The 16,765-nt window shown below is 49.0% G+C and overlaps 1 protein-coding gene across 5 annotated transcripts in view; it reads left to right on the top strand.

Moving 5' to 3' along the window:
- ACTN1 (actinin alpha 1) overlaps positions 1-16,765 on the top strand; it is a 92,970-nt gene that overhangs the window by 59,942 nt on the left and 16,263 nt on the right. For all 5 annotated transcript variants that reach the window (XM_054691231.1, XM_054691237.1, XM_054691229.1 and 2 more), the window contains exons 4-8: positions 2,895-2,981; positions 4,701-4,788; positions 5,322-5,400; positions 8,592-8,673; positions 9,851-9,936. In XM_054691231.1, the coding sequence (XP_054547206.1) occupies positions 2,895-2,981; positions 4,701-4,788; positions 5,322-5,400; positions 8,592-8,673; positions 9,851-9,936 (422 nt within the window). The remainder of the gene's footprint in view (positions 1-2,894; positions 2,982-4,700; positions 4,789-5,321; positions 5,401-8,591; positions 8,674-9,850; positions 9,937-16,765) is intronic.

Genomic DNA, 16,765 nt, shown 5'->3' with positions numbered 1-16,765 from the left:
AGGGAGTGGGGACTGTGGAGAACAGGAGACAACACATCCTTCTAAATGGAGCAGCTGCCACATAGATCGAACCAGTTGTTTCTGTGTGGGAATGAATACAGGTCCAGTGCTACTCAGTTTTCCAATTTTTAAAAAGAAACCATAAACTCAGCTTTGTAGAAAGGAAGATTTAACACTGCCTTAGAAAGGGGAGGAGAGTGGAGGATGCTGGGAGAGACTAGCACTTACTGAGTTTCAGATCTATACCTGGCTTGACAGGATGCTATTTAGTGTTATCCTCATCTACCTGTGCAAAGGCCTGCAGGGTGTGTCACCAGCCACATTTTGCAATCAAGGAAACTGAGGCTCAGGGAAGTGGCTGGAGTGGAAGACTGTAGTGTGGTTGCACACAGGCTCTAGGACAGGAGGCTTCCACGGGTGGCAGAACCAGGATTAAACCCGGGGCTTCTGACTACAGAACTGAGGTCTGAGCACCTCCCTGGCATCGCTGAGGACCTCCTGGCATCACTGCTTCCCTGTGGAGACTTAGACTAGAACTTTCTTGTCTGTGAAGTGGCATGCCAGGCTGGCCATGCCTGCCTCTGCAGAGGGTGAGGAGCAAAGACAGACGCTGGTAGAAACTGCCCACCCCCCTAATTTCTTAGGGAGTCACTTCACTGACTGCAATTTTCAAATTCTATCAACATAGACTTGACTTCTTTAAAGATTTTAAAAAGGCTCCTTTAAAATAAGACCCCCCTTACCCTCCCACTGCCCAGGGTGATGGTGCTTTAGGCTGAACCTCCCACTTTGAGATCCCGTTAGAAGCTGAGCAAGATCACACAGGAATAGCCATTTTGCTGAGCCAGGAACATAGAGGAGGCCCCCAAAGAGTTTTGTTTATTTAATGAAATGAAGTTTTCTGCTGTAAACTAGGAAATAAAAGGCAGTGGAACAGGTCTCTGGAAATGAGTTCACTGGGGTGCGGGGCAAGGGAACATTTCTGGTGGTCCTGACGGAACAGCATCCTGAGGACCAGGTCCTATTGGGGTAAAAGACCCCAGGCCTTTGAAGGATTATCATGTGGTGCAAAGACTAGACTAGGCTCTGGTCGACCCCACAGAGCAGAACCTGGCTGGAAGGGAGACCCTGGGTCAGCCAATTGTGGGTAACATGCAGTGCTCTCTCGGGGGTGGTGTGACATTCTGGGGAGGGTGCATGTGCTTGGTCCCTGAAGATATATGCATGTGGGGACTGGAGGCAGGGAACTTCCAACCAGGGGAGGGATTAGCCTACATTCTTGGTTCTGTACAATATTTGATTCTAGAATATCTGGACTTCAGAGAATTGGGAATTGATTTGCGTGAGTGGCGGGGATTTAACCAAAGAGAGGACCTGTCAAGGATTTTTAAAGATCTTTGGGTAGGGAAAATTTGATTGCTTTTTTCTTTAATTCCAAGTGAGATTGAACATTCTTGTAAGTCAGTTATTTGCATCTCATGTTTTGGAAGTGTCTATTCATATCTTTTTTTGAATTTATATGGAAGCAGGTGAGAGTAACGAGCCGTCATTTGATTGTCACCTGTTCACCTGTCACCAAGACCATAAATAGATCCATGTCTTAAACTCTGAAGACAGGACTCATTTATATTTGTTTCTCTGCCTCTGGGCCTGGCACTGAAAAGGAAAAAAATTGCTTCATAGAATTTAGAAAAAGTGCTTTTAAACTGAATTTAGTAGGGTGTCTCTTAGTTGTGATCTTGAAGCTTTTTTTACAACATGTATTTTAATTCCCAACCAGTGGCATTATAAGGTTGATTTGTGAATTAGGATGCTAAAAAAACAGCAATTTATGTCTTTGTTAGGTTTCTTATTTTCAGGTGTCTGCATTGACTTTCTGGATGTCATGACTATTTTGAGCTGGGATTGCCTGAGGTCCCAGGTCCCCGAAATGCCAGAACATTTGTGATATCCTGAAATCCTTCCCCTCCAGACTGTTGAACATTGCTCAGGCTTTAAAATGTGGCCCTTTATGGCTACCTTTCCTGATGAGCCCAGTAGAATTGCCCATACTACCCTGGGACCCTCAGCACCCTCCTATCCTCCCCCGCCCCCATATAGATTTCTCTCTTGGCACCTGTGCATGTAATAGAACTAACTTTTTTTTTTTAAAGTGTAATTGATATATAACATTACTTTCAGGTGTACACCAAGAGATTTGATATTTGTATATATTATGAAGTGATCACCACAATAAGTCTAGTTAATGTCTGTCACTATACACAACTACAAAGATTTTTTTCCCTTGTGGTGAAAACTTAAAAAATTTACACTCTTAGCAACTTTCAAAAATGTTATATACTGTATATTATCTCCCCTTGACTTATTTCTTTTATAACTCCATTTGTATCACTAACACTCTTCATTCACTCACCAATGTGTTCTCTGAATCTATGAGCTTGGTCTTTTTTAAACTTATTTTCTATATCCCATTTAATAATAATAAGTCACAGGATATTTGTCTTACTTTCTAACTTAATTTTACTTAGTATAATTTCCTCAGGGTCCATCCATGTTGTTACAAATGGCACCATTTAGTCCTTTTTATGACTAAGTAATATTCCATTGTAGATACACCCCACGATGTTTTTATCCATTCATCCATTAATGGGCACTTAGGTTGTTCCCTCTTGTTTATTTTTGCTTTTGTCACCTTTGCTTTTGGTATCAATATAAAAAAATTATTGCCAAGACCAATGTTGAGGTTGTACTAACTTAGAAACATACTGACTCCCCCTCTAGCAATGGAGCTGTGAGATCTTTAATTTCCTAAGCAGGGTACTTAGAGGGATGTGGTGGCTCAACTCTGACCCTGCTAAGGCCTATCCTAATGAGTCCTGCTATTCTTTCTATAGAAATTGTGGACGGGAATGTAAAAATGACACTGGGCATGATCTGGACCATCATCCTACGCTTTGCCATCCAGGACATCTCTGTGGAAGGTAAGTCTTCTACTCTTTTCCATTAAGTCCCCAAGCCCTACCCCTGCCTTTACCACCACGTATTCCTCCTTGACCCTGTGCAATGGGGGCTTGATCTTGGTTGGGGCACATGCCCCCTCCCTCCTATAGAAGTAAGAACTATTTGTAGAGAATTAAGAACTGTTTAGGACCAATTATTGTACAAAAATAAACAACAATGTAGGAAAATAAATAAATAAAATTTGGGAAAAAAACTGTTTAGGGTGCCCACCACTTTGATAAAGCCCAAGGTTGCTATAGGGGAGTATATTGGAAATCCAGCCTGGCTCTTGAGTTATTAAATCCAAAAGGTAGAGGAATAGCATCCAGAAAGGGAGCTGACCCCAGGTCTCCTACTCCACTCCCATAGCACCCTCTGGTGACCATGTTGCAGATCTGCAATGGGCCTGCATGGTCTAGGCAGTCATCTCCAGACTTGATTTCAGACTCTAGCAGGTTTTGAGCTTTATGTCTTCTATGAGTGTTAATATGCTTTGTAATATTTTATATTTTTATGTTGCTGTGCATATTATAAAACAAAAAATTTTAAAAGATGAGGTAGAGATAATGTGTTTTAACTATTTTTAAATGCATTTTAACAGTCCAGAAATCCTGAAAAGGTTTTTATAGAAATTAACTTTTTACTAAGAACAGTGTTTATTAGATTTCTTTTTTTATGGAACTCTTGATTTGACACTTGGTGATACAGCAAGGTGAAGGCCTATGTTTGCTTTATTATATATATGTGGTATTTAGAATTGTAGTCACTTAGGACATGGTTCTTACTAGTGATTGTAGAGCTAAATCTTTTTTTCAAATAACCTTCATGGTGACTTCTCTTTGGGCAGACTTCTTGTCAGCTCTGATTAAATTGTCTTTGTTTTAATCTTAACATATAGCTGATGAAGAGTTTGGAATAGAAGCATTAGATTTGCTGATTTTTCAGTTGTTTACCCGTGCTTGGATTACTATATTATCTTTGCAGAAGGAATCATTTAATGCCATCTAAGATCTAATTTGCGGATTGAAAGTAAATGAGCTCCAAAAGGAACTTACCTCCCCGGGTGCCACAGCCTGCAATTCATAAATTTGAACACATGGAGGTGGTGTGGCTGGCAACCTGTCTGTGTTGGGAGCGTGGCACATACATATCTAACATACCCATATCCCCTTCCCATATCCACACACAACAATGGTGTTGATACATTAAATATGAACATTAAATCTGATCAGAAATCCTAATACTTTTGTCCCCCAAGCTTTTGTCTACACAGGGCACACGCACTCCTGTTTTGGAAATTCCTGTATTTTATATTCCACAGAACAACCAAACTTTCCTCCCCGAAGTGACCACCTGGCATAGGTTGCTCACTTATTTTGTATCGCTACCATTTTGAATAAAAAGGAGTGACAGGGAGACACTCTGGAAGCATGAAAAGCTCATTGTCTCTGTATTTAAATGTGTGATGTGCCTAGCTATGAGACAGTTCCTGGCTTGCTTCTGTGTTTCTCAAATAACTTCTTAAACTTCATTAAGGAAATAGGTTTGATGGCCTGTCACAGCAGCTGGGCTGGAATCTAGGGGGCTTTGTGTGGGCTCACCATGTGAAAGAGGACAGACCCTGTGGTCACAGTGGCATGAGCCGGTTCTCCTCCCTCCACTAACCTTGACCTCCCTGCCTGTGGTCCTTCTCCCCACAGAGACTTCAGCAAAGGAAGGGCTGCTCTTGTGGTGTCAGAGGAAGACAGCCCCTTACAAAAATGTCAACATCCAGAACTTCCACATAAGGTGAGTGGCTGCCGGGGCTCTTGCAGAACCTAAACTGAGTCCCCCAGAAACCCCCAGGAGCCTTGACTGGGTCAGTCTTGCCTTGAGAACAGAGCAGAGGCTTTTGTGGGAAAAGTCACTTCTTGGGGAAGGGAGTGTCACCGACTGACGCATAGATGCCCCCTCACTCCCCATAGCCCCCTCACTCCCCGTAGTGTCTGTGTCATGCCTACTGCCTGGCTGGTGCTAGTGCTGCTGGGGAGCTTCCTGGGGGAAGTTCCAGCCTGGGCCCCCGGAGAAGAGCAGTCAAGGCCTAGGACTTCAAATAGGGGTGGGGTTGGATGTGACAGGTGGGTCTCAACTTGCCAAGCCCCATGAAGTTTTGACCCCAGTGCCGGGGGCTGTGGCCGGATGAGATGGTCCTCATCCTGTCTGCTGCACCTGCTCCGAAGCATTACATATTCATCTCTGGAAAAGAAGAGTTTAGTGCCTTTAGCTTAGTTAGTGTCCAGCCCTACTTACCAGCTTGTTCCACCTTCTCTCTCCCCGGGCAGCTGGAAGGATGGCCTCGGTTTCTGTGCCTTAATCCACCGCCACCGGCCTGAGCTTATTGACTACGGGAAGTTGCGGAAGGTACGTGTGCTCACCCGAACTCCCACTGCCAGCTCCCAGTGGTTGGTACCTGGGTGGGTAGGTGGGGGCAGGTGGGGGAAGGGTGGTACTGGGCCCCCTGTTCTGAGAGCCCCTGGCCCAGCCAGAGGGGTGTCATTCTCCTTAGATTAGTCAATGAAACAGCACATCTGGAAGTGAGAGGAAAACACCTGCACGGTTGGGGCTGTGTGTGTGCAGCGTGTGTCCTTGGTGAAATGCACAGCCCCCAGAAGAAAGAGCAAAACTGAATGTTTTATTAGGGTGATAGAATGCTAACTCACATTTTTTCCTTTTGTTTTCTCCCGGGTTTTGTAAGGTGGGTATAGTGCTGTCATCATTTAAAATCTTGCATATTCCTAGAGTATTTTTCCCAGCTTGCTGTACTGGGCAAGTTGGATTTGGTTTCCCTTATTGCTCAAGTTTGCCGGGGAATTTCCTTTCGCTGCTGCTCAATTTCACTTATGCTTTTGGCATGAAACTGCTGGAGATTTTCTTGAGAATATGTGTGAAGAGGGGGGGAAGGTGGGAGCTGCGTGTCTGGCCATGTGTCTTACTGTCTGGGCTGGTTAAGTGATGCTGGCCTCGAAGAGGCCTGTCCAGGATGACTCTGACCAACCCCACCTGCCTTTCCTCTCAGCTCATCCCAGCACTGGAAGGCCACGTGCCTTGGGCTTCTTGGGAGAATCCACCCCTGGAGCTTGGGCTGGAATGTCCCCAGCAATCTGATAGCCAGCAGGCTGCTAGGAATAGCTGACCTCGCCCTTGACTTCAGCGGAATCCCTCATATTGCCTGTGCCCCCAGGAAGGGTTTTACTGTTACTGGTGCAGGCAGAAGCCACTCTGGCAATTCATGGGGTGTTAAGACCCCCATTTCCAGAATGTGGGGGAATGCACTGACAAAAAAAAGGATTTACAGGAGAGGGCAAATTCCCATCCTTCCAGCCTTCCTGAGCTGGCACAGAGCTTCAGGCCGGGGTCTCTGCCTACATAGAAGGGCCCACCTACTGCCGGGCTGCGCGCCTGTATCCAGGTGTGTGTGGGTGGAGGACCAGCTCTGCCTTCCCAAGCTAATCTCTTTTGAGCAAGGGATTCCCTGCCTTCTAACCAGCAACCTTGCAAGGGGAAAAAATCAGTTTAAGAACTTCTTTAGCCCTCCTGAAAATCATGTGGCCAATTAAAATAGGGCCAAGAGAGGAAATATTAGAGGCAGTATTTTTTTTTTCTTTTAAAGGCATCTTCACGTCCATCCTTTCTGTGTGATGATTGATGCACAGTGCGTGTCCGTCCCTGCTGAGATGTGCTGGGGCGGCAGGAGCCAGCTACTCCACACCTGTCCCCGCCCTTATGTACAGTCGTCCATGCTTACTGTCCCATATCCGCCCCCCTCTCTCCACAGCCTCCAAGGAGCTTAAGCCATTTGGGAGGCGAGAGGTCAGGGGACTTTGCTATCTGTCCAGCTCCCTCCCCATCTCTGTCCCTCTCTGTGTCTTTTCATTTCTTCTGCTCATTTCTCACTGTTTCACTGGGTCTGTTTCCCCCTCACTTTAATTCAAACACCAGTAAAATTCAGCCCAGATCCCAGCACAGACCTGTTTCCACAGGATAGTGATGTTTTACAGAAAACAAAGAGGTTGCTGGAGCCACTGTGCTTGGGGATAAGGGGGAGTGGGGGCTCTGGCTGGGGTGCTCTCTCCTCCTGAGCACCTTGGGTGGGTCCTGGGGCCTGCTGGTCCCTGGAGATGGGTGGGGCTGGTGGGCGTGCACCCCATCTGCGTAAGGCCCCTGATGGAAATGACCTTCACTGCATTTTTATCATTCTGGAAGCTTTCAGGAACTTCCCCAGAATGACTCCACCTTACTGTTTTGAACAATTTTTCCTGAAAGTGTCCCACATGAATGTTTTTTCCCTTTGCTGCCATGTTATTCTGACCTTTGCAAGTAGTGATTGAGTCCTGGCCTGACTCAAGCTTGCTTTAGGTTAGCCTGGGGAACCAAGAAGAGAGGGGAAGGTTCAGAAAGGAACCCCTCAGCCCCCACTAAACTATGCCTTTTCTACAATAAAATATTTTATTGTGGTAAAATATACATGCCATAAACTTGATCCCTTGAGCCATTTCTAAGTGGGCAATGCAGTGGCATGAGTCCATGCCCATTGTTAGCAGCCAGCACTGCCAGCCATTTCCAGAACTGTTTTCATCTTGCAAAACTAAAACTCTGGCCCATCACCCCCCCCACCCTCTTCTGCCTGCGACTGACAACCATCATTCTGTTTTCTGTCTCTATGACCTTGACTGTTCTCAGTCTCTGTATAAGTAGAGTCCCACAGTATTTGTGTCGCTTATTTCATGTAGCATAGTGTTTACAGGTTCATTTGTCTTGTATCATGTGTCAGAGTTTCCTTGAAGGCAACATAATATTCCACTGCATGGATGCACTACATCTTGTTTAGCCATTCACCTGTCAGTGTTTGGCTGTTCTGGTTTGGTTACTGTGGATAATGCTGCTGTGAATGTGGGTGCGCGGGTATCTGTTCGAGTCCCTGTTTCAATTCCTTGGGACATAACCAGAGTGGAATTGTTGATCATATGTGTAACTCCACACTGGTTTTCACAACAGCTGCACCATTTTACGGTCCCACCAGGGGTATGCTGTTCGCCCACATCCTTGCCAATCCCTAACGAGTTCTCTTGAGAAGGTAGCAGAAAGCTAGAGTAGTCAGAGGCTGTGGCTATTTGATGGAGCTCTAAAATTTCATAAGAATTGAGCACCGAAGAAGCTTGAGAGCTCCTGGTCCAACTCTTAAGTGGAAACAGGTGGGGAAACAGGTCACTTGTCTTACCCATAATTCCCGCTGGTCAGGGGCAGAGTTGAAACCACCAGAAGCCAAGGCACACGGTGCCCAGACCTGCTCTTAGCGTGCATTTCTTAACAGTTCTTTCTTGGGCTGCAGGCCAGTATTCCTCACCCCATTCTCTGACAAAGAAACTGAGACTTGAGGAGAAATGGTTTTTAGATTACCAGTTACCAGGCGCTGGTGGTGAGGCCAGAGGTGACCTGGAGACGGGAGGGGCTGCAGCAGGCCCTCTGCCCCGGGCTTGGTGGTCACCAAAGGCGGGCAGCCAGTGCTACTATGTCCTGCCTCTCGCCAGATAACCCTCCTCTGCTTCCTCTAGGATGACCCGCTCACAAATCTGAACACGGCCTTTGACGTGGCAGAGAAGTACCTGGACATCCCCAAGATGCTGGACGCGGAAGGTAAAGGCTCTTTCCTCAGGGCCTCCCATCCCTCTCCCACCTGCTGCCACAGGCCTAGATGAGCAGGCCCTAGCAGTGAGGCGGGATATAGAAGGCATGGTGTCTGGGGCCTCATTTGGGGATTCTAGGGGTCCCCTGCCTGTTAGGAACCCCAAAGCTGGTGCCAGAAAGGGCCTTGAGGTTATTTTTGCATCAGTTGCCTGGGGGTAGTTTTCATGTTTATCTTGGGTCTGAGTAGGGGGTGCTGAGGTGGGGCACAGTGGTCCTTTGTTGTTGTAACGGGGAGGTTCTCCAGCTGAGATGCTGTGAATCAGACTGAAAGAAGACGGATTAACGTGAAAAAGGCAAATGCATTTGTCATCATGTCTGTTGTACACACAGCGGGGCGCTCCGTGATGGGAGCTCAAGGGTGGCTAGGGCTGGGGGGGAGAAGGGACATGTGTTGGTGGCTTTTGTGAGAGATGATGGACACTTAGGGCTTCAGGTAAGATGTGGCACTTTGTGACAGTGACCGAGTGGATGGAGGGCCATTTTCAGAGATTCTTCCCATGAACTTCCATGTCCCCATCATCTAGATGGTCACTTTTTTGTTTGTTTTCTCTATTGAAAATAGTCTAAAGCAAATCCCAACTTCACAGTTTTTCACAACTACATACTTCAGAACACATGCTTCAAAATTATGCACATTTTCCTAAGCAACTATAAAGCAGCTTTCACACCTAGAGAATTGATGGGCCTTCCTTGGTACAGCTACTGCCCAGTTCAAAATCAGGTTTCCTTCATTATTTTTCTTTAGAGTTGGTTGGCTTTAATTGGGATCCAAACAAGGTTGCCCCTGGCATTTAGCCGCTCTGTTTCTTTGGTCTTTTCTGATGTATAACGCTTTCTTCCTCCTCTGAGCCCTTGATGATGCCTGCCATTGGACTTGGTGCAGAAACAGAGCCAGCTGTTCCACAGAATGTTCCCGATTCTTAATTTGTCTGTTTGCTTCCACTTTTTCATGCCTCCTCCTACCTCTCATGTTCCCATAATTGGAGGTTGATGCCAGAAGCAGTTCAGACTCTAGTTCAGCATTTTGGCTGAAGACTTGGTGGTTCTGGGAGCCTTTTTCTGTATCACATCCGGGGGTGTAGCATGTATTCAGCCTCTGCCTTTAACTTCAGATTTTTCTTAACAGACATTGTTGGAACCGCCCGCCCAGATGAGAAGGCCATCATGACTTATGTGTCCAGCTTCTACCACGCCTTTTCTGGAGCCCAGAAGGTACCCGGGCCCCTTGCTCCTTCCTTACCCAGCACACCTCATGCTGGATCCCAAACCATGCCCACCCGCCCCCTTCTCCCCCTCGTGACAGATCAGGTGGTCTGTTTCTTTGGTAGACTTAGCCCCTGGTGCTGACGTGGCGTGTTGTTTGGCTCAGCTCTTCCACCCCTCAACTCCCTCCCCACCCATATCTCTGCTCGTCTCCTCTTCCTCTACTATCCCCAATAAACTGGGCAAGAGCTCTCTTCTGGGACACAGGTGACTGGCGGATTAAGCAGGAGGGGCTGCATGTGTGCCGCTAACCCTGGGGGTGGCTCCTGGAGACCTGGGCGGTATAGCGGGCATCACCCTACTCCCACCTCTGCTGAAACCACAGGGCTTCTCCAGGGCGCCACATCTGGGGGGATAGTGCCTGTCTTCACTGACCTGATTTTGCAAAGATGACAGCGAGGCCCCCCTGCTTTTTCCTGCTCTTGGGTATGACCCAGGGAAATGTCCATAGCTCCTGTGGGTCTTCTGATATACTGCCCAGTCATTCATAACAAGCCATCCTGCTCCCCTGCACATAAGCCCAGCCCTCTGATGGAGGGAGGGAGGAGATGGACAGCTGGATGTATCCTGGCCCAGTTTTGTTGAGGAAGCCCAGTTGGTAGAGGCTCTACCCGGTAGGGTGTGTTCTGCTCTCTGTCAGGGAGCAACTGAAGCCTACTCTTCATGCTGCTCACAGTGAAGCTTTGAAGATTTTCATCACTAGACTTAGCCCCGCTCCCAGGCCCCTGCCCAAGCAGGACCCCGGAAGCACAGCATCCGGGCCATCATGAGCACAGAACCGCGGGCCTGGCCTTCAGGGCTTTGGGCCTTGGGTCTGGGATACGCTCAGCAGATTTCCTGCCTTTTGCATGGAGTCCGAGTGACTTGTCTTGAAATGCATGACGGGACCTGCCTCTTCCTGCCCCCACCGCACCTTCCTTCTCCTGACACTCTCTCTCCCTGCCTCAGAGGGTGCTCTCTCCCAGCCCACCCCTTTCGCCTCCCGCAATCTCAGTTTTTTCTCTTTCTGCCCATTCCCTCATTTTCTGTCTGTCTGTGTCTGTCCGTCTGGTGTCCTCTCGTTCACCATGGCTGTTTGGGTTTATTCTGTGCTGCTGCCTACTTTCTCCTCTCAACCTCTTCTCCTTCTCTGTACAGATGTGTAGGCACGCTAAGGCCGGATGGGAAGGCCATGTGACCTAATGTTTCATGTCACTGCCACGCCTTCTTGGGTGCGCAGAAGGTGAGCTCTCCCTCGGCCTCGCCCATTCTCCTCGTCTCCCTTTTGCGCATTTCTTCTGTCTCCCCTGGATTCTCCAGCAGCAGCCCCAAGGGGCTGCAGCCCCTGGAATGAAAGGAGGGAATAGAGAAGCCCCTTCCTCCTCTTGTAGGAGGTCAGGATGCTTTCTGAGATCAGGATACTTGAAGACACCAGAGAACCCCAGCCTCTGGATGCCCCAGCATCTCTGTCCTGCTACACTAGGCATAGTCGATACCATGAACAGGAAGGAAATGTGGTCTTGGCTCCTTCCTTGGTATCTGAGTCAAGAGCCTTATCCCTAGGAGGACAGCTCTTGGCTATGCTTCCTGACTATCCCCTTAAACATCCAGGTCCCCTTTTTTTTGCTCTCCCTCCTTCCTGCTTGGGCAGGACCATCTTCTTGAATTACACAGTAGCCAGGGCAGGGAGAAGTCTTCCTGCCGTTTCCTCAGTGTCCAGGCCAGAGGCTCAGAGCCTAGCCTGATGCTTCCCAACTAGGTCTGCCATGGACAGTGATAGGAGTTGCACACCACACAAGGTGCCAAGTGCACACCATAGATAATGAAGATTTGAGTATTTAATACTAAAATAATCCTGCAGATGGCAGCAAAAATGTCTTCTAACAATCAGTATGACAATTTTCCCATCGAAATGCCTTGGGGAAAGAGTACCTTTAAACATTTATATAAAGGCACCGCAAGAACTAGCAGCAGCCCTCCCAGCTCCCTGCCTGGGTAGACACCCAAGACCCTTCTCACCTTCCTCCCAGGCCTCACTGGTGCTGTGATAAGAGAGCAGCCCCACCTGGGGCTCCCTCATAGGTGCCCTGCTCTTCCAGGATGCCCAGTTTTCCCGCCCCGTTCAGCCTCTTCTCTGGCCTGCCTCTTGCTTCCTCTTCTCTTCATCCCACCTCTGCTGCTCTCTCGCCCATCAATGTCTTCTGGGCCCCTCTTAGCCTCGCCTCTTTCAGCCAGAGTGTGAACAACATTTATGTACTTGCCTCAGTGGGCCCCAGCCACCGCAGTCTGCTTACCCGTGTCCACGGCCAGGCCGAGCTCGCTGCTGCGGCTTCCCCCTTTCCAACTCTCCTTTCTCTCTCCCCTGCTCCCTCAGGGGTTCTGTCCTGGCTCTATGCCTGTCGACACTGGCCTTCCCTGTGACCTGGCTGATGATAATGCTCGGAAGGGGGGGGGGGAGAGAGAGAGAGAGAGAGAGAGAGAGAGAGAGAGAGAGTAGCAGCCTGCTTTTCTACCTCCCAAATCTCATACCACCTCCCTCCCTGCCCGCTTCCCTTTCACTCATCCCTGTTGCAACCATTTCACGCTCTTTCTGTCCACATTCGAGGACAAAGTCACAGGCGGAGGGCAAGGGGTGGGGTGGGGGTGGCGGGTGGGGGTAGGCGCTCCTCTCAGGTGCTTGGTCAGGGTCCTCCCCCCAGGGCTGCCTCTAACCATCTGTGGGGCTCTCCTTAGAGGGACGCAGGCCAGCGTGGTGGGGCGTCCCCTCGTGGAGGGTTCTTTCAGGTCCATATACTCTCTGTCCCCATGTCTGATGCCAGAGGGGGAACCTTCCAAAACTCACGCCCCGTGCCCCCTCCATATTGTCTGCCTTCTCTCTCTTGCCAAGCCTTGGACTGTGGAGCTAGAAAGGTGCAGAGTTGAATGCAGCAGAGGTGGGATGAAGCACATGTGTGCTCGCCCACGTAGCCTACAGGTGTGTGGTGTGAAGGTGTGTGTGATTGATTTTCCCTGTCAGATGGGGACCCGCTTCTGCTTGACAGGTTGGTCTTGGTTTTCATTCCTTTTCAGCTTCCTCTCCTTCCCTCTTCTCTATGGAGATTTAAAGGGGGTAGAGAGCGACCAGATTTTGTTACGTAGTTTGTGCTTTGAACTTCCAGGTCTCTTGGGAATTGTTTCTGAGCAACAGCCCCTTAAGGCACGAACTTGATCTGCTGTAGTTGTTTCGGGATGCTTTTAAGGAGTAGATGGAGACTTTGCCTCCATCCATTTTGTCTGTCGGTTCCTTTACTCAATATTGTGAATCTTTGAAGGGAAAGAAACCTCATTCCTGCTTTCAAGGAAATTCATGGTCCATCTGTGAAAAACCTTCATCCCTTAATAACAGAAGCTGGTGGTGGCTTGGCTGTGGCTTGGCTCCCCCTGCCACAGACTGAGCAGGAGACAGGCAGGTGGCACGGCTGGAGAAAATGGAGTTGCTCATGAGCAGAAGACTCTTGAGTTTCAGGGTCTTAAGAAGGGAGTAGGGGTCTGCAAGTGAAAGGCTCAGGGAAGGTGGGGGTGGAGCTGGTGCTATCCAGGAAGGTGGCTCCAGCTTGCATGAATGTCCTGTATTGTGACAGAAGAAAGTAAGTTAGTGCCTGTCTGGTGGTCAGCCGGGAGGAGTCGGGGGGTGGGGGAGCCACAGACAGCAGCCAGAGAGGGTGCCACGCTCTCCTCTCTCCGGAGGCCTGATCCTGCCCATGCGCACCTCAGGGAGCTTGGCCTTTGTCTGAGATCCTTGATGCTCCAGGGACCTCATTGCAAGGACACCAGGCCGGATGCTGACTTGGGGCAGGGGAAAGGCTAGGCAGTGGGGAGTGATGGGAATGGGTAATTCTAGCTTGACTTGGGAAAGATGGGATCTTTGGGGCATTTCTGTGAGTTGTGGGCTATGGGTGGTGGTCACTGTGCATCATCAGACATCGCCTGAATTGATGGTTGCTCCTCTCCAAGCTGGTATCTGCACCAGCTCCTTGGATGCTGGTTAATAGCAGCGGACTTTGGGAGAGCTAAGTCCTCCAGGAGTGATGGTTCCTAAATTTGAAAAAAGTTGCTCTAATATAAAACCAAGTACTGTTCCGTGTTAAGTTGCATAGTGTTGACCTTAAAGTAGGTCCTGGAAATATGCCCCAAGGAGAGGTAAACACAGATCTCCAGAGGTCTTGTCCTTTCCAACGCGAAGGTGATCATTTTGCTGATTCCTGTAGAATGTTTTCTCAGTCCAGTGAAGATTTGCGCTGCAGCCCGTATCTCATGCAAATTCTGCCCACTTCAGGAAATCCTGGGTGTCCTGCTTCTTCTGTTTCTTGGCGTGGCTTCCATAGTAGCCCATCTATATCTTCCTGCAGAAACAGAGCAGGCTCTCCTAGCGTTTTTCTGAAGTCACGTCATTTCAGTTTCTTTCAGGGAGTGAATATTTTCTCCACTTGTGCAGATCGCTCCTTTGAGCCTTTTATGACTTGGTGGTGCTGAGCACCTCTCTCCCAGATCCTCAGAGTGCAGGAGCTTCTTGTAGCCTTGGGAGAAAAAAATCTAGAAAACCAGAAAATTAGAAACTGGGGTAGGCCCAGCTCCCCCTCTCAGGGTCTCGTCTCTGCTCGGGATTATGTCCTGGAGGCCTTACCCAGCTTGTGCTTCCTGAGCTGGTCACTGACCCTGTGCTGAGGTTGGGGGGTGACTGAGCCTTTCTTTGTAAAGGGACTGATGTGGATGCAAGTTTAGCTGTCACCCAGGGGGGTTCCTGTGAAGGGAGTTGAGCAGGGGATGCAGGGAGGGGCCAGGGTTCTGAGATTCTAGTCAGCTCTGATTCCAGGACCTACTTCCTAAAGTACAGTGGGGGCTGTGCCGTCCCTCCCAGCATCCCTGATGGACTTTGCTTTTTGTTCCGTGTTGTCCAGACTTCATTTCCAAAGACTGATTTCTTAGTCATTCCCTCCTGGTGAGGCCAGCCCAGGAGAGGGCAGGCTGAGAGACACAGGCTTGACAAAGAGGTTGAGTCTTTGTGAAAAGTCCCCAGGAAGCCTGCTGGGGAATTCCCCTAGGTGCTGTCCAAAGGAGCCCCCTCTGACCACCAACAGACTCTGAGGGGTGGGGGAGGCCCTTGAGGCCCACAGGACTTGTCTAGTAAAATTCCACGCATGCAGGCTTTGTTCATTCCACCAATTTGACAAATGGACATACAAATTGAAGCAGATGACCACTGAGCCCAGATTTGAAGCTGAATCAGGAGGATAACTCAGTAAGATGGGCCTTATCCGTTACACATCATTGCAGCAGCTGCTTGTCTGTGATAAGAGCAACCTGTATCAGCATGTTGGACAGAGGTCTTTGCAGCCACCCCCTAGGTCCCCTGCCCTGGAAGTGACCCTGGTGACTTCAGGAAGATTACTGCCCCCTCACTCCTCAGCTAGCCTTGTGGGGCACACTGACCTGTTTCTCATGACCCTGCTCTTTCCAAACCTCATATCTACCGGGATGGCCTCCAGGAAGGAATTTCCCTCTTCTTGGCCTCTGGGGCTCACCAACGACACTTGCTGGTTCTCTAAAGGAAGGGCGATCTGTTAGGAGTTCCCTGTGAGAAGTGGCCCTGGTGTCTCCAGGACAGCGTTGAGTTGGGGGCAGGGTTTCAGGATGTAAGTAAGAATAAGCTTTTTGCCTCAATTTCTCAAAGTTCCCATTTCAGAGGACTCCCGGACCCACTGTCAATTCCCTGAGATTGCCCACTTTCTCTCACGCCTGGCGTTGGAGGGGCCAGTCTCCTAACTTTGAGTTTGAAAGAACCTTCACAGTGATCTCCTCTGCCCCCTCATACACACTCATCTGAACATAGTCACGCACCAGTCACATGATTTGTCCTCTCTGAAAAGTCTACAAGGAAAAAACATTTACCTCTTCTTAGTCATTCCTTCCCAGCTCAACATACCCTTATTCTCAAGAAGGGTAGCCTAGCCTCAGTTTACCTAGCTGCAGTTTTGTCTTGTTAGCAACTGTCGTGAGGCCCATCTTTCTACTCCTTAAACCATAATCATCTGCTGGCTCACTCTTCTCCAGGGCCCTGGAATATAGGTCTGTCTTCTCACAGCATTATCTGCTCCCACCTCAGCTGCCTTCCTTTCTACCCCAGGACCCTAAAAAGGCTTTGAGTTCACCCCCCACCCCTTGGAGTGAGGTTAGTATGTGCACAGGAACACAGCGGAATTGAAAAAATCATTGGGCAAAGTGGATTTCCAAAGACCTGGTGCCCTGCTGGTGTCTGGTGCACAGTGGCCCCCTTGGCTGGAGGAGGCAGTGTCTCCCTGCGGCCTTGCATCTGGTTTCTGTTCTGTGGCCTCACTGCTGAGGGTCATCCCAGGTGTGTGCTGGCCCAGCTCTCAGTGCAAGATGTGTGTTTAGCTTCCCAGAGGTGCCCCACTAGGTTGATCCTTAAGTCTTACCCTTCATGCAGTACGAGCTCCCTGAGTCTTCTCTAAAGTTCATTGGGCTTTAGACCAGGAGTCTTGAGAGCTTCTGCAGGGATCCTGAGAGGCCTCACTGCTTCTCACCACCTTATTCCAGGATTTGAATTTCTGTGTCTCCATGATCCTGGAAAATCTGACAGAGGACTTGAGTCTTGGGATCCCAGGGCCTCCACTTAGAATTCCAAAAGAGGCATGAATTTTCTCACCTCTTCACTTGATCTGAACATTTTGATTCTATTAGTCACTGGATGAATTTCTTTCCAACCTGCCCTTCCAGCCCTTCTCTGGGGCCCCAGCCATTG

Source organism: Talpa occidentalis, unplaced genomic scaffold (genome assembly GCF_014898055.3).
Source record: "Talpa occidentalis isolate TD23 unplaced genomic scaffold, MPIMG_talOcc4v2.1 talOcc4.11, whole genome shotgun sequence".
Lineage (NCBI taxonomy): Eukaryota > Metazoa > Chordata > Mammalia > Eulipotyphla > Talpidae > Talpa > Talpa occidentalis.
Note: the sequence above shows the minus strand (reverse complement) of the source record. Positions and strands in the feature narration are given on the sequence as shown.